At 35.9% G+C, this 19162-nt stretch overlaps 1 protein-coding gene across 1 annotated transcript; it reads left to right on the plus strand.

Moving 5' to 3' along the window:
* The first annotated feature begins 10079 nt into the window (after positions 1-10079).
* LOC129924734 (mas-related G-protein coupled receptor member D-like) lies at positions 10080-11195 on the plus strand. The gene has a single exon (XM_056021242.1). It carries the CDS (start codon positions 10080-10082, stop codon positions 11193-11195), a length of 1116 nt encoding a protein of 371 aa, XP_055877217.1.
* Positions 11196-19162: the final 7967 nt, after the last annotated feature.

Here is a 19162-nt window from a genome sequence, read left to right on the forward strand (position 1 = left end):
ATTTTTTTAATCAGAATACTTTAGAAGTGTTGTCAATCAAGAGCAAGTAACTCAAAGACTAGAAAAAAAAACTTTTTACTGGTTTTATATCTGATTAAACAGACAGAAAAATTCGACTTCCACTTTCATTATATATTTTTTGCTTCTTAGCTGCCATACTTAGCAGAAGTAATGTCAGGTACCTGGGTGGACTCAGAGACGCCCTAAAGAAATTAAAATTCCCACTCTCCACCAGGATTTGAGCTCGGGAACACCGGTTCGGAAGCCAGGCTCTTTACCATTCAACCACAGCGCCTCCAAAATTTTACGAAACAAAAAACCTTATGGGTTTTATGAAAATAAATTTCACCTTCATAGCTCACAAGTTAAGCTACCACACTGAAAGCTTCACACAATCTTTGGACACTTGATGTATATCGCTGAAAAAAGAATTACGAGCTCTTTTTCCACATAGTTTTTCAAAGTAAAAAAAAAAGTAGAAAGAAATTTAAATTTGGCTAGAAAACTAGGTTTATATCTAGATCTAATATGAAAGGACTATCGTGTTCTTGACAGGACAATACGTTCGGGAATTTCCTAATGTTAGGTATTATATATTCAAGAGTTGATAAATCTCATGTTCAGGAAAATTCTGAGTATCATCTTCTATCATTTTAATATTATAAAGTGTAGTAAATCTCTAGATTCGCTTCAACAGAATATTTTCTAGGGGAAAGGGGAATGGGGTAGGGCGAGGTAAAAAAAAAAATGTTCCATTATCTTTTTAATCTTATATTCATTAATTGTTGATGTTTTTTAAATCGCTCTATATGTTGCATAAAAGAGGTATGGTCTTTTTTTTTTGTTAAAATGTATTTGTAATGTTATTCTTGTTGTCAGGATGCTTGGTAAGTTTTAAATCCCTAAAGCTGGGTTCATGGCTTCATTTGAAAAGACACAGTAACACACGTTGATCTTATGACCGATTCAATAAAACCCATTGAAAAATAAATAAACATGCTGGCAAGTTTTTGTTTAATTATCCGTTTTCTATGTTAGTTCTTTGAATGTTAACTCTTTTTCTCCTAATCGATGATACCATCGTTGATTTGACTTCTTTAAATCAAATTAATTCTTAATTTTATAAACTTGACTTTGTATTACATAAAAAGAGCATGCATTTGCCTTTAATTCTATAGTAAATACAACATTTTCAGATAACAAAAGGCAAAGCTATTGAAGTTTAATCATAACAGGGGAGTGAAATAGTAATACCAAAATGAAGAATTCTTTCGAAACGTGGAAAAATAATTACGGAGAAAAAGAAATAATATACTCATAAATACAATTAGAAATAGATAAACGACAAGACCAATATACAAAACACACACACAGGCTTTATTCAAACATATTAGATAACGAACAGCAGCCCACACTTCCTAATCCGCTAAGGGAACTAACTCTCACAAAACATTACATTATATATCAACAAGTTTGAACATGTTTACAAATTAAAATTAATACTTTAATACATCAACATATGTGTGTTGCGGTGGCTGAGCGGTAAAGCGCTTTGCTTCCGAACCAGGGTCCCGGGTTCGAATCCTGGTAAAGACTGGGATTTTAAATTTCGGGATCTTCGGGTGGCATCTGAGTCCACCCAGCTCTTGTGGGTACCTGACATGAGTTGGGGAAAAGTAAAGGTTGGTCGTTGTGTTGGCCACATGACACCCTCTTTAATCGTAGATGACCTTTACATCATCTGCTCTATAGACCACAAGGTTTGAAAGGGGGATCTTTTTTTTTCTTTTACATTAACATATAAACAGACAAGCTAAGGTATACATTTTGAAAAAGCTTATTAGTAATTACCTTGTTTAGTAATTAAATAAGAAACTTGGACGCACTTTAAAAACTAACAAGGAACATGGACACTTCGTCAATGCAGTTCTAATGTAGGATACACAATTCTATCCTAGGATAAGGGACTTCACTAAAATAAAATCCCTAAGGTTGTTTGTTTTAAATTAGAGGCAACTAATTAGAGGCTTACCGAGAGGGGGGCAAGGGGGCACGATGCCCCTGGCGCCAACCTCAAAGGGGTGCCACGCGCTAAAATATAAAAATGATTGTTGATAGTTTAGTTTAGTAATACATTCTAAGGTTATTTGTATTATGTTATTACTAAAAACGTTTTATTTATAAGCCTATATTTCTACGTAATGTTCATGGAAAATGGGGCGGGAGGGCGCCAATAAAGCTTCTTGCCCCGGGCGCACGTTTTGCTCACTACGCCTCTGGAAAAAAAACAACAACATTGTTTGGTTAAAGCTAATTTATAATTTGGCTATTTTAAATTCGCCATCGCTAACTTTGAAGAAAATTTGCATTCATTTTGTTTCAGAGCACCCCTAGTTTCTTCCTACCTCCACCTCCCCCCTTTCAGCACAGCAATCTTCTAGCGCCCCTCCCCTTTGTACCTATCGCCCCCCCCACCACCGCCCCTTTGTCTCCCTGTACCCCCACTCCCATCATGCTATCGCTGCCATTGGGGGCGTTTTGGGCGCCTCCGAAGATAACTGCTTTAAAGAAAGAACTGTTGTTAATGTGATGTAAAATGTAGTTTAGGGATGTGCAGATTTTCAGTTCGCTAAGAGTAAGGTCAGGCGGTTCGGTTCGTACTGATCAGTTTTTAAGCTTGGGTTCGGTTCGGTTCTGTTCGCGTTCTATTCGTTTCCCATCTCTAATTGAATTCTACTCACAATGTTACCTACTAGCAGAATCAAAGCTATTGACTTTACTTTTACTATTGACTTTCACTATTGACTTTACTTTTACTATTGACTTTACTTTTACTATTTACTTTACTTTTACTATTTACTTTACTTTTACTATTTACTTTACTTTCACTATTTACTTTACTTTTACTATTGACTTTACTTTTACTATTGACTTTACTTTTACTATTGACTTTCACTATTGACTTTACTTTTACTATTGACTTTACTTTTACTATTTACTTTACTTTTACTATTTACTTTACTTTTACTATTTACTTTCACTATTGACTTTACTTTTACTATTGACTTTACTTTTACTATTGACTTTACTTTTACTATTGACTTTACTTTTTACTTTTACTATTGACTTTACTTTTACTATTGACTTTCACTATTTACTTTACTTTTACTATTGACTTTACTTTTACTATTGACTTTACTTTTACTATTTACTTTACTTTTACTATTTACTTTACTTTCACTATTTACTTTACTTTTACTATTGACTTTACTTTCACTATTTACTTTACTTTTACTATTGACTTTACTTTTTACTTTTACTATTGACTTTACTTTTACTATTGACTTTCACTATTGACTTTACTTTTACTATTGACTTTACTTTTACTATTGACTTTACTTTTACTATTGACTTTCACTATTTACTTTACTTTTAATATTTTCTTTACTTTTACTATTTACTTGAAGAAGTTGCAAAGGGAAAAGATCGTCTCTCGAGACGTAAAATGCCCCAGAAGCTATTTACATTTAATAACCATCCTCAGGTCAATGGGATGAAATAAGATTTCGAATTCTGAACATTATTATTTTTATGGCGGCATAACTGATTCGTCGAACTACCTTATTTTCAAGTCATTTCAAGTAAAGATCATATGGTTTAAATGACCTCATAGGTATGAACTTACTTTCGTAACCATTCAACCGATTCAAAAAAACTACATTGTTTGGTTGAAGGAAGGAATTCACAGTGCCACGAAGTGTTATATCCCATTCTACAAGTAACTGCACAATTGAAGTAATTCTTTGTAAAACATTGTTCCAGTGCTGAGTTTCTTTTTCCAAAGTTTTAGTATTTTCTTGTCAATTGTCTATATTTCATTCAAACGCTTTTCTAGCGCATATTACAAGGGCAGACAACTCACATGTGCTTCATGGATCATTCAAGATCAGCCAAAAGCAATGTTTTTTTCTAATCGCTATTTTATTAAATTATGATTGATTTTTAGATCAGAAAACAATCGGTACCTAAAACATAATGCAACTTTTTTTTTTTTAAACTGGACTCATCTAGTACCGCCTTACCGTGGTTGCCGCGTGAACACCCTGCTCCTTAGAAGGGTTGCTAAAGGTACTGGTTTCTCGCTACTGATGAATGAGCAGGAAGCGAGTGTAAAATTACACGAAAGGGTTACGTCCAGCCCCCCCCCCCCCAAGTGGGGCCCCGAGGCAACGATGAGTAACAGACCCTCGGGTTCTCCGAAAAGCGGATAGCGCTGGACACCAGCTCCCAGCTCGAGGTTAGGTTGGGATCTCCTAAGTCGCGGGCCTTTCTAATGAGCAAAATTGGTCTGACTGGCGCAGCCTTCGCGGGTTGCGTCGGGTGGCTCTTTTGCGCCCATGAGCAAGGCTCTATCTAGTCCGTCCCTCGACGTTTTAGTAGAGGAACGCGTCGTACCCAGTGACAGTTCTAATACTCGGGGGATATTGAGAAATCTTCGTCAAACCACTCCCCGTTGTGGGACACTCTAGCCCTCTCAGGTATAGAAGCAACATCAGCAGGAGCTAGACTCTATGTCCAGTAAGTGACCATCCTTAACAAAATTTGATCGGGGAACGCAACTTGGCAACAAAGTCAGCATACAGTCAACACATTCGACTTTTTGCATTAATGGTTCATTACATCAATGGATTCAGGATTTCCTAATAGGAAGAGAACAAACTTTAATAATAAATGGCTCCAAATCCAGACTAATAATAGTAAACTCAGGAATACCTCTTAAGCCCACTACTGTTTCTAATTTGCATAAATGATCTATCGAATTGCATTAGTTCAATAACAAAAATTATGAAAGTCAGATTATTTGCAGACGATTGCATAATATATCGAACAATAAAAACAAATCAAGGTATTTAAATTTTACAAAATGAATTAGAAGAATTACAGAAATGGAAATCAAATTGTGGCATGTCTTTTCACCCAAAGTGTTTCTAGTTTTATAAAGCGCTGGTTGTGAGTGTGTATGTGTTTCGTGTGTGAATGATGTTCGAATTTGTCATCTACACTGTTATTGTACAGTCGTTACGCTGATGTTGTCAATTGTAGTCAAACTGAATTTTTATTTGATTGGATCAATACAATTATCTTATCTTATCTTAAGAGTAACAAAAAGACCAAGCAAAAAAAAAACTTGTTTCTTTGTTCATGATAAACCAGTTACACAGACTAAGAACTCAAAATATCTAGGTGTAATGATAAATTGGAAGTTACTATGGAATCCCCATATTGATGAAATTATTTAAAAAATCAAACCAAACAGTAGGGTTTATTAAAAGAAATTTTTACAAAAAACAACATCAACATTAAATTAAAATGCTATTAAATTTCATTTAGGCCAATATTAGAATATGTATCCTCTGTTTGGGATCCCTCAACTCAAGAAAACATTTTTAAAAAGCTAGAACAAATACAAAATAAAACATTGAGATTTATAACAAACTAATATTTTAGTTTGATTAGAGTGGCACCTTTAGTAAAATCACTAAACTTAGAAACACTTCAGGACAAAAGAATAAAAAGTAAAGTAGCTGCAATACATAATGCATGAAATCATAATTTACGAAAAGAAAAACAAAACCTAATAAAATACTCAAATAGACACGCTATAAGAAATATGTACAAGTGCTCCTTTTTCAATAATGTAATTAGAGTGTTGAACGGGTTGCCTGAATCAGCCAAGAAAACCAAGGACTTAGCAGAGTTTAAATTATTCATTAAAATGCAAGGCTAGATTGGCATGAAATGCGTAGAACGTAATTATCTTGTTTTTTTGATGTAACGTCTGTAATATATAAGATAACAAACCACTCATTAAAATTATGAATGCACATTTCACCTTAAGGCAAGAGATTAAAAAATCATACATCCTAAAAAAATCAAACATCCTAAAAAAAATCATACATCCTAAAAAAAATCATACATCCTAAAAAAATAATACATCCTCAAAAAATCATACATCCTAAAAAAATCAAACATCCTAAAAAAATCATACATCCTAAAAAAATAATACATCCTAAAAAATAATACATCCTAAAAAAAATCATACATCCTAAAAAATCATACATCATAAAAAAAAAAAATCATACATCTTAAAAAAATCATACATCCTAAAAAAATAATACATCCTAAAAAAATCATACATCCTAAAAAAAATCATACATCCTAAAAAAAATCATACATCCTAAAAAATCATACATCTTAAAAAAATCATACATCTTAAAAAATCATAAAGCTAAAAAAAATAATACATCCTAAAAAAATCATACATCCTAAAAAAATCATACATCCTAAAAAAAATAATACATCCTAAAAAAATCATACATCCTAAAAAAGTCATACATCCTAAAAAAAGTCATACATCCTAAAAAAATAATACATCCTAAAAAAATCATACATCCTAAAAAAGTCATACATCCTAAAAAAAGTCATACATCCTAAAAAAAATCATACATCCTAAAAGGAAATTTAATAAATTTAGTCCTCTTTTTTTATTTAGACGTTATTTCACTTTATTTTCCTGTACTACTGTACCATACAATTTGCACGTAGACTGTCTAAATTAATACTTTATAAATAACTTATATCAACTCACTCTATAAATCTGATTGTATTGTAAAACAAATGTACACGTTATTTCTCCGACACCTTATCTCAGATAAGGAACCAATAAAATTAAAATTAAACATTTAGTTCATTATCTCTATTTGATTATTTAATTTGGTTATCTCGAACAAGGGAAATAATTTAAACTTGACTTAAGAGGTGGTATAAGCTGAGTTAGTCCCCTTTAAAGGTCGGTGCTCTAAATTGTAATAATAATAATAATAAGGCTTGTCTTCGAGTCCGAAGATTAGTGAGGAGTGCAGTATTTCCCGTAGCTGCGCAGTCCCAGCTGTGACCTACATATTTTGCCACATCCAGGGCAAGCATAACCATTGTCCGCAGGTGGTCGATTTACATTTTCTTTTCGCCGTCTAAATTGTAATAAACGATATAAAAGTATACAATCTTCTCTACTCATAAGTAACTCAGTAGCAGAGTGGTTAGCACGTCTGCCCTTTTTTTGAAAAATGCCTTTAAAAACAAATTACGGTAAAATCCACCCAGATATCCATCCACCACCCCCCTCCTATTTCCCAACTGGTCCAGACAAGTGCTAGGATCATAGCGTATTGAGAAAGCTAAAAGCATGACATAACGCTAAACAAAAACAATTGGTAAAAATATTAGTAATCGCACAGATTTATTGTTGTTGGCCTAGAAAGAGTCTAGATCTATTTGAAAATTAATTACATGGCTGATCCAAACTAAGCAAAGAGAAGGCAATTGCTTTTAAACTTTGAAAAAAAAGTATTTGTTAGGTATTTCTTGTATTTAATGTGCTGGTTATCATTCTGTACTCTCGTGCTACTAGTCACGTTCCATTAAGCACATTACAATGACACGTGTGTTCCTAAAGTTTATTATGTCTGTGACATTTTACGTCTCGAGAGACGATCTTTTCCCTTTGCAACTTCTTGTGTGACTGAAGAGGCCAATGCTTGATACACTCTGCGATCGCAGGTTGGGCATATATAATCACAAGGCGCCGTTGCATTTTCACCCTTCTTTCTGCTTCTGTTGTGTATGACATCTGCAATCTGTGACCCTTCCTTTATGCTCTCTCTCCATGTGGATCTGTCCAGTGCCACCTCTTCCCAGTTGCCAGTGTCGATTTTGAAGAGCTTCATGTCGCGTTTGCATACATCCATATACCGTAAAAGTGGGCGACCAGCGGCTCTCCTGCCTTCTATTAGATCGCCATACAGGATGTCCTGTGGAAGTCGACCTACTGGCATTCTACGAACGTGGCCAAGCCAGCCAAGGCGTCTGCTGCTGATAACAGAGCGGATGTCCTGGCACCCTGCTCTTTGTAGCACTTCCTCATTGGTTATCTTATCTTGCCACCTTATTTTAAAGATTTTAAAGTTTATTAAGTGCAATGCTACGATATTGATGTAAGAGAAATATTCGAAATACAAATGTAAAAGTGCGATGTGAATAGAGAAGCTTTACTGATCGCTTTTTGTAAATAGACATTACGCATTTACCTACACAACTGGTGCATGCTTTATATCACTGATGCTCAAAATAAGGCCCGTGATTCCATCCGGCCGCCGAAACGTCGGCACCAAGTGTAGAAAATTCCCGCTCTACAAAATAACAGATTTTAAAAAAATATCTCCCTACGTTGCGTTTTTTTTCACCTATTTGTTGATGTGGCCCGCGACACGAATGTCGGAAATAAAAATGGCCCGTAAAGGCAAAACGAAACCTAGAGAATTCCTTGATCATGGTAAGTAGATATTTATTGCGTGAGTTGGAAGGAAGAGGTTCCTTAAAGTCCATGCTTATTCTTTCGAATGGATCTTCTCATTCTTGATCTTGCCTTTATTTTGTCTACAATACATAAAGGACACGGATCGCTGGTCTGTGACAAGGGTAAAGGGTCTTCCGATAAGAAAGTGTTTCCACTTTCTCAAAGATTCTACTATTGCATACGCTTCTTTTTCTACTGATGAGTGTCTCCTTTCGCTTTGCGATAGTGTCCGGGAAAAGAAGTCCACAGGCCGGCCATCTTGGTTAAGTGTAGCTGATACAGCTATGTCAGACGCATCTGTCTCCACTGTTAGCGGGCGAGTGTAATCAATGGTGTACACAGCGGATTTCTCGAGCTCGTCCTCAGGTTCTGGAATGCTTGTTTGACTTCCTCAGGGACAGGAAATCATTTATTTCTAGTTAACAAGCTGATTTTGTCTGAGAAATTAGGAATCCATAGAGAATAATAAGCCAGCAGGCCCACTATTCCTTTCTGTTCTCGCAGGTTCGACGGAGCATTTAATTCCCGAAAGGCTCTTAATCTTTCTGGGTCAGGCTTGAGCTGACCTTTAGATATTTCGTATCCCAGCAGTCTGACACTATGAGTTTCGATCTCACTTTTAGCTTTGTTGAAGGTAATACCAAACTTCTTAGCTACTTTGAAAAATGTCTGCAAGTTTCTATCATGAGATTCGGCATCAAGTCCACAGATGGTCACATTGTCCACATAAGCGAATGTATTTTCTAGTTGCTCGTCTTCGATTATTTTATCTATAGTATAAAAGTATATAAGTATATATTTAATTTGGAACTCTAGATAGTTATTTGAAACACAGTTTTAGAAAATAACGAAAACGGCATTTTTAAAGCTCTTCAAAAAATATGGTTCTCTTTTTCAGACAGTGCCATTTAACTACATATATGAATATTTTTTCGTAACTTTAAATAGACTAGTCTTAACAGCACCTAGCCCCCTTTTAACACTTCTTTTCCCACACACATCATGGTCTCCCCACACTCTGTGAGGGCGTTCTTCCCGCCCCCTCCCTACCTACTAAACACATCATTAGTTCATGTTTAATTTCAGATGTCAACGTTACAATCAGCATGTAACAACGAAAGTAGTGTACAACGCACTTAGTGTTTTTGTAATGGCAATTATTCTTCCACAAGCCGCAATTAATCCAAATTAAACTGCTATCTATGTCTGAATTCTTGCTATTTAAGTTCAGCGTAATCATATATTATATATGTTCTACTTCCATTATAGCCTGCTTGTGGTCTGACAAATTGTATACTAGACTTTGGTATATACCAACAGATAATTTTAAGAAATGAAAATATGTACTTTTGATTCAGATATAATCAAGGAATATGGAATCAAAATTAATTATCATCAAGGAATAGTTCTAAGTGACTTATATTTTTAATTCTAATGACCTTAGCAAATGCAATCTTCTCTTGTATAAGCAGGTGACTGGAGATTCCATACACTTGTATATGTGTTATATATGTGTAACTATCTATCTACAATCGTGAGAGAAAGATAAACAAGTTTATTTATTTTGAATACGTCTAAAAATATAACAAACATTTTATGTCTCTGTAAGTACAGATATGACATTGTCTCTGAATAGAAATATTATTGTATCACAAATCATACAATGTCCACGGTGAGCTACAGCCACTTGCCAGGTGTAAGGAGAATACTCTCAGACACCTCAGTCTTTGCTAATGTTTCTGTCCTGATCTATGACCAGACGGATACTGAAGGCAAGTACATTAGCGACTTCACCAGATCCATATTTATCTTTGTCAACCATGTTATTGTTGATATGAGTATATGTGTCTTTGGAATAGTCGGCAATTGTCTAAGTATTACAGTATTCTTAAAGCAGGGACTGCGCAAGTCTGTGAACTTGAGTCTGTTCGCCATAACCGTCTCTGACCTCATTGGTCTAACTTTTCAAGTATGGCACAATTTTTGTTTGAATCCTTTCCTGGAACTGGCAGACTTACCTGTTAATTTCTTCGATATCCAAATCTTAACCGCTGGAACGCCAAACGTTGCCATGACACGCATCACATGTTGGCTAACTATGTACATCACAGCTGAGAGATGTGTTTCAGTGCTGTTTCCATTGAAAGTAGGTAGCATCGTCACATTTCCAAGACGTGTTGTGATTATTGTCTTTTGTTTTAGCGTTAATTTAGCATTCTTTCTGCCTCTATACGCCTCTTACTATTTAACTTTCAAGTTTTACCCAGAGTTTAATAAAACCAAACTTGGAATATCTGTCAAAGAAAACCACGACATGATTCTCAACACTTCTCACGCCTTACTGTCAATAATTTCATTTGTTGGAGTTATAATTAACACAACTATTCTTGTGGTCACTTTGAAAAGAAAGGCCAAGTGGAGAAAGAGTGCTACCTTAGGCCAGAACAAAATCGAGACACTGGCCATCAGGGATAAGAAAACTGTACTGCTTGTGGTAACAGTGGCTACAGTCCTTGTCGTCTGCTACGCTCCAGGGGTCACGTGCGCCTTGATTGAAATTGTGTTACCTGAGTTTAACTTTGAAAAGAAATTAGAAAACTTGTACCACGTGATGTGGTCCTTCTGTTTCCTGTTAAACTCCATCAACGCCAGTATCAATGTCATAGTCTTTTACAACATGAGTTCTAAATATAGAAATACACTTCAAGACATTTTCTCAAGCTTAAATTCTAAAAATAAAAGCAAAGTGAAATGCACCATTTTAACAAGAATGTTTTAATATAATTACATTGACATTTCATCTTCTATGGAGGCGCGGTGGCTGAGTGGTAAAGCGCCTGGCTATCGAACCGGGGTTCGAATCCTGGTGAAGACTGGGATTTTTAATTTCGGGATCTTCGTGCGCCTCTGAGTCCACCCAGCTCTAATGGGTACCTGACATTAGTTGGGGGAAAGTAAAGGCGGTTGGTCGTTGTGCTGGCTACATGACACCCTCGTTAACCATGGGCCACAGAAACAGATGACCTTTACATCATCTGCCCTATAGACCACAAGGCCTGAAAGGGGAACTTTTTTTGTTTCATCTTCTATATTGTCTAAAATGGTGTGTGGAGCTTATGTTACAAATGAACAAAATATTTTTAAATTATGAACTGTTTAGGGATAAGAGCTAATCAATATTAACTCTTTCTCTCCGTAAATATTTTTCTACGTTTCGATGGAATTATTTATTTTTGCTTATTTGTGTTTCACTCCCCTGTTATGTTTATGTAATATTAAAAGTATAATTATAGAAGAACGCAAGCTCTGTTTATTTAATACAAATTCAATTTTCTAAAACCAAAATTTAAGTTAATCTAATTGAGTCAAATCAACGTTGGTATCTTCAGTATGTCAGTATATATACAATATCCATTATAATGCTATGGACCATGTGTGTGTGTGTGTGTTTCTATGGTGACGGTTGGAAGAGGTTAGCGATTGGTTGTAAATGATGCAACATAGGTGGCATTGTTGTCATTGGTCTTAGGACAGACGACTCCAGAACGTTAGACTGAAAGGTTGTGTTATTGTAGTGGGTTGGATTTTGCTAAGAAATAATATTAGGCCTACTTAAGTCTACTACAGTTATTTCATCTCATTTCAACTTGATTTGTTTATAGTATAACTAAAGTTCTATTTAGTTTTGTTGACAAAAGGTAGTTATTCTAGTTATTTGAGGTTTTATTAATTAAGATACATTAACACTACAACGGTTTACTTGTCTACCAGCAATTTGTTGCTACAAGTCAACGAGCGGTAACAACACATAGCAATATGCATAAAAACGGAGTTTCTTACATATATACATATATTATCCGAACCCCTCAGCTACAGTAAGAACCAAATATCAACACACATGGTCTCTGGCGTTAAATAAGAGCATCTTACCTACGACGTTCCTGATTTGGCGTTAAATAAGAGCATCTTACGTACGACGTTCCTGAGTCCGGCAAAAATATATGTCAACATTTTGGGCCTTTGAAGATGATGAAATTGCCTAGCTACAACTCTGATGTTTACCCTGATTTGTAAGTTATTTATTTATCAAATTAAGCTTTTAAAATCCTTCTGTTTCAGCCCATAAAATCTCTGGGAAATAGAAGAAAGATGATTTTGTTTACAATCTTTAATTAATTTGTTTTTATACAGCTAACATGAGTAGTCTATTTGCCTTTGCCATCACCAGCTGGTATGGTAATACTTCACTGGCACAAAGACCTTCGGCTAAATAGACTTATTACAACAAACTCTTATATCATTAAAATAAAGCTACCATTGCTTGAAGAGCTTTTTTCATGAAATATGCCTTTCTAAAACATAAAATATACTGTTGGATATTGGTTGTCCCGAGGTTTCATTGGGAAGACAATATCGCCAGACCAGACATGCTAGTAATCATAATATGGTTATATCTAGTCCCACGAAGTCATGATACGCTGCCACTAAATCCCCTCATGAGCTCACTGCAGTGTTGTTTGGCCTCAACCTTATGGATATCTGGAAAACTAAGCTCGTTCTGTTGGCTTGTTGAGGTTTCTCTACTTATGACGCAGATTGAACAGTCGTAGTAATAACGTTCCTTTGGACCTTTCAGCCTGGGGGGGAAATACAAGCCTCACCCCCTACAGTTTCAGAATGTGTGACTACACCATGTAGGAAAAGGTTTTGTATTATGTGTTTCAGAAATTTTGGACTTCAAATAGAATTCAAGACAGTGACTTTCCAAAAACCCCAAGCTCAAGCTTTTCGTTTCGTGTGAGGCCTTGTGCGTGTCTAGATGTAAGCTCATGTGGTATGTATGAGGACCTTTAAGTGTCCTTTGTGAGGATTTGTCCTACTTTTTTTTTTAAGTTGTATGCCAAATTTGTCTTCACGAAAATATTTGTCTCAAACTTTAGTATCTAACCGAAGACAGTTTCAATCTCTCAATTTAGTTTGAAAAAAAAAAGCATAACTTTCTGCAGCTGATAAACTAGTCACCTAACCCAAACTTCCCGCAGGACGACAGTGGAAGGCGTAGGGCAGGGTATGAACCCGAGACCATCGAGTCGACCTAGCGATAGTGCAGCGCGAATACTGCTAGACCAGGCAGCCATCCAGCTAAATTGAATTTAAAGGATACCATTTAAGAAGTATCGTTTTCTTTGTTCTGTACTAATATAAGATCCAGGCTTTTAACAAGAAATGCTTACGAAATGTAATTGGTGTCACGTGGCCGAACATAATCTCAAACTATAGCTAAGACCAATAGAACAATAATTTAAAAGACGGAACTGGATTTGGTATACGATGCGAAGATAACCTTGCTAAACAGGCACTAGACTGGAAAATACAAGGGAAGAAAAAAGTATGTGAGACCAAAGCACACATGGCAGGACAGACTGAGAGGGTATTGCCCAGGACAGATTCCAGTGGTGAGGTACTCTTACGGCCTTATGCTCAAACTAAAACAAATTAATTCCACTTATCTTATTCATGGTAAACACAGACTAATAACGCAAAATACTTAGGTGTTATAATAATTGAAAAACTTTCACGGAATCCCCATATTGATGAAACTATTAAAAAATCAAGCAAAGCATTAGGGTTTATTACAAGAAATTTCTATAAATCAATTAGGAACAAAAAATATTTGGTTAGGCCAATAATAGAATATGCATCCTCTGTTAGGGAACCCCTCAACTCAAGAAAACATTAAGAAACTGGAACAGACACAAAATAGAGCAGTGAGATTCATAAACGAATATTCGCATTTGACTAGAGTAACACCTTTAGTAAAATCACTAACTTTAGAAAGCCTTCACGATAGAAGACTTAAAAGTAATGTAACAATTTTATACATAAAACACTGATTATCCTCTTTAGTTACCAGACGTTAATGCTGCCAACTGCTGTGCTTGCTCTAAGGAGCGCGATGACAAAGTCAACAAGCGAAGTCACAGAAAAGAACCACTAGGGGGGTTCAGTTTTAGATAAATGTCATCACACAGTCAATGGCTTGATCAATGACTCCCAGACCCCCAAAAAGCCGGAATACCAAATATAATGTTTCAATTTCCAATGTGTGTTATGTGTGCGTGTACCATGTAGAGTGTGTGTGTGTGTGTGTTTTTGATGTTTCCATGAGAAAATGCGGGGGCGTGGTGGTTCAGTGACCGCCGAGTGTACCCAGCTTTAAGGCGTGCCTCACTTAACTCTTTCTCTCCTAACAGACGATACCAACGTTGATTCCACCAGAATGCGGCAAATAATTACGGAGAGAAAGAGTTAAGTTGGAGAAAGTAAAGGAGGTTGGTCGTTGTGCAGATGACCTTTAATTACCTGTCCCATAGATTGCAAGAGATAATTTTTTTCCCAACTAATGAAATAAAAAATTCCAGTCTTCACCTGGATTCGAACCCGGGCCGATTTTGTAGATTCCATGAAAAGTTGTCTTGACAAAATTATTATTAAGTCAAACAAAGTATTAGGGTTCATTAAAAGAAATTTTTACAAATCTAACAAGAATATGTTAATTTAATTTTCTTTAACTAATGTTAGACCAATATTCGAGTATGCGTCCTCTGTTTGGGACCCCTCAACTCAAGACAACAAAAAGAAACTAGAACAATCGCAAAATACAGCCGTGAGATTTGCTATTCACTTTAATATTTCCAATTGTCTAGAATAGAACTATTTTGTTAAATCACTAAATTTAGAGAAGACTAAAAAGTACAACATAAATAATACATAAAAACACTGAACCTTAACCTGCATTTAACAAAAACCAAACCTAATAAAATACTCAAAAAGACACAAGATAAAGGCACATTCCTTATTCTATGCTGTAGAGGGCTGCGCTCACAAGGAAGTGCTCCCTCTTTCCTAGTGCTTTTTTTTTTTAGGGCATGGAGTAAAAAAAGGGGGGGCAGATGATGTAAAGGTCATCTGTTTCTGCGGCCTGCAGTTAACGAGGGTGTCATGTGGCCAGCACAACGACCAACCGCTGTTACTTTTCGCCTACAAATGTCAGGTACCCATTAGAGCTGGGTGGACTCAGAGGTGCCCAACGATCCCGAAAATAAAAACCCCTGTCTTCACCAGAATTCGAACCAGGGACTCCCGGTTCGGAAGCCAAGTGCTTTAACGCTCAACCACCGCGCCTCAAAAGCATGGAATGGGTAGCCTGAATGCGCCAAGAAGCCAACAACTTAGCAGTGTTTAAGTCGCCGATTAGCAAGCATGACAATATTGACACATATTGGATACCCCCCCCCCCCAGGAGGTACTTCTCTTTTCAAGCCATGTCTCTAATTTATAGGACTTTTCAAACCGTAATGCGCCTTTAATACCACGATAGTGCTACACACACACAGCCATTACGATTGTTCTTCGTGTGATATTATGTTATAAATCTTACAGTATTGTTTTCAATCTTACAGTATTTCCTCTGATTATACCTTTGCCTCTGGACGATATGTGAATATGTAGCAGAATTAAACAATTTTTTTTTTTATCATCGCCCCTAGTTAGAGGTAGAAAATAATAAAAATAATAATGTGTACTATCAGTCGCTTGCCAGTTAGCTGTGTTCAGTTTGGCTTCTCAACAGTGAATTCTTCAGTCAGAATTCTGGTTTGTCCAAAGTCTAAAGGGAGGTAACACATTCCCGTTTCTACTTTGTTCACATATCGACCAAAAATAAACTTAGATGAAAAAGTATAAACAGAGAAAAAAAATCTTGGATTTATGGATACCCACCAAAGCGCCTCATTCTATTCCTGGTTTCGTTTGTACTTTATTCTTTTCGAAGTGAAGTTACGTTTTTAACGAGGAAATGTAACCGCTGGACTTGGTTACAACTGAAATACATTTATTCAAAGTAACAATCACAAATCGACAGTGAACATAACAATAACAATAAATGAAAGTTAGGTCCATGCAGTCTGTCCCGTCCTCAGAGGCTCAGTATAGTGACTAATTAGGTCTATGAAGGTATATCCGGTCTGTCCTATCTTTAGCATAGTGTCTGAAGACTCACGCCTGGAAACTAACGGGAACTATCAGAGCACAGCCTTATAAACTGTCCAATGTGTGTTCACCCATGTGCATATCGTAATAAGGGCAAACAACTCATGAGCGAAACTTAAGCCACCAGATTACAGAGTTATTTCCCTTAACATTCATCCCAGTGGCGTACCTTACGGTTAAATCAGGATAATTCAATCATTAATGAACGCTTAATGAATGTCTTAATGAAATGCAAAGGGAGAGTTTCTGCTATCTGTTTTTATGGAAACGTAGTATTATGATTGTGTCCCTTGTAATTTATGTTAGATTTATTCTTACATACAGTTGTCAAGGCTTATAAAAACATTACACATAAAGTTCCAGTTCATGATGATACAAAAAGATACGAAATATATGCAAGAAAGTAAAAGATCTAAATTTGTATATACTTAACCATTACTTGGAGTAGTTGTGTCATTTCAAGAAAAAATAGCAGTAATCTTATCCTGCTGAGATAAAGGTCCCATGCTTCTAAAACAAAGCAAAACAAAGCAAAGCAATATTTATTACTATTTGTTTGTAAAATGTTTGTTTGTTTTACATGTTTCGGATGTTCCTTCAGAGTTGAAGATAATTACTTCCTAGTCCAAGCCTCCCGCAGGACGACGGGGGATGGGAGCGGGCAGGGTTTGAACCCTGGACCAGGGATAAATCTGAACGACAGTCCAGCGCGCAAACCGCACGACCAGGCAGCCATCCTGGATCATTTTCAAATACTTTTGTAAAAATTAAAATGGCAAATTTCGCAGGCGTTTCCTTAATTTAAAAAAAAATTCATAACCGAAGTGGAAGTAGCAGTTAACATAGAATAGACACAGCAGCACTCAGAGGGGGACTTGGTCTCACAATCGGCACGGCATTTCTATACCATCCGGCTCATAATCTGTATAGCATATGATAAGCATCCAATTCGACCTGTCCTAAAAAACAGTTTGATAAAGTACCCCTTTCAGACCCTGCGATCTATGGGGCATATAATGTAAAGGTCATCTGTTTCTGTAAAGATCATCTGGTTTTGCGGCCCACTGTTTATACGAGGGTGTCATGTGGCCAGCACAACGACCAACCACCTTCACCTTTTCCCCAAGTAATGTCAGGTACCCATTAGAGCTGGGTGGATCTCGAAATTAAAAATCTCAGTCTTCCCCAGGACTTGAACACGGGACCCCTCGGTTCGCAAGCCAAGCTTTTCCACTCAGCTACCACACCTCTTGTCTACGCGTGTAGGCTGTTACATTAGTTCGTAAAATGTGTTCGATTAAATTAGCATTGCAATGTAGAGTCTGTCAATTTTTTTTTTTTTGTAAACACGACGATAAGAGGGAATATAAGCGAATATTATAAAACCATTAACACTTTAATACATGTCTTAGTGGCATCCATGCGGCCATTTTGGGTACCGGCCCACTGGGCATTTGCCAGAATGCCCATTTAGACTGTCCGCCTCTGGCAACACCCTTCCTTGTTTCTTTTTTTCGTTACTTTGGTCATGACATTTCTGTCCTCCACAAGTCCGCTCTTCTAGTACACTTCTATACTACTGTAAATTGACAGTCTCAATTACAGCATTGGAAAGTCATATAAATGTATAGTAATGATACCTTTGATAATGTTAGCAAACAAAATGATCCAAGACCGCCTTAATTGTAAGGCTATCCACCATTAACATAATCTATTGCTATTAAATATACTGAACTATTAATTTTTAAATGTTTCGTGGATATTAGAGTATATAATTAGATATAATAGCACAAAATCAGACATAGAATTGTAGATACATCTCACACACACACAAAAATAATCAATTATTATATCGCTTAAAGAGAGAATAATTTTACTACATCGACATAGCCTTGGTTTAAAAATTGTCCAAAATAATAAAAATGTATTGATTATGAATCTAAAATAATAAGGATTTGTAAATGTGTATTGTTAAATAATTACAGCGTTAGTTCAAGTAATAATTGTGATGTTTAGAAACAGATCAAATAAAGCTAAACTTATGTACAGATACAACGGAGACAATAGAATGGACCAAATCTATTATACATAACTATATACAATACATAAATACAACCGAAATTGCACTAAGCTTTGATACCAATGTCTCTAATGATCTTTCTAAAAGTGGTCAAACATGTGATTTGTTTAAAACTATCGATAAAAGAGATGGATAACTTTAAGTGGCTTAGGAAAGAAGTCCGACGTGTCAGTCTATAAACACCGACCATTGTTATGCTGCTAAATTTTTAAAATACATCTGGCTACGAATTATTATCCACAAAGAAACGATATCTCCAGAACAATCAAAGTTATTCTATGCTACTGATTCAATACAATAAACTGTTTATATTTATCTATCTCGCTATGAAATAAAGAGAAAACCAACAAAAGATGAAGCATTGTAGCTCATGATATCGGCTCTTACTACTGGAGAGTAGCGTGCACAGATAGTAACATAGCGCTATGCGACTTTATTTCTTCTTCTTCTCTCATAGACATAGTAATTGCGATATGGTATTGACGCTGGAAATATGTATTAATCTGTTACAAAAAAATTAAGTGACAATGACTAATTCTCATAATGTTGTAATTATAAGCGGACGGTCAGATAGTCTGTTCTTGACCAACGTTACTGACCAGGCAATGTACAAG

Source organism: Biomphalaria glabrata, chromosome 2 (genome assembly GCF_947242115.1).
Source record: "Biomphalaria glabrata chromosome 2, xgBioGlab47.1, whole genome shotgun sequence".
Classification (NCBI taxonomy): domain Eukaryota; kingdom Metazoa; phylum Mollusca; class Gastropoda; family Planorbidae; genus Biomphalaria; species Biomphalaria glabrata.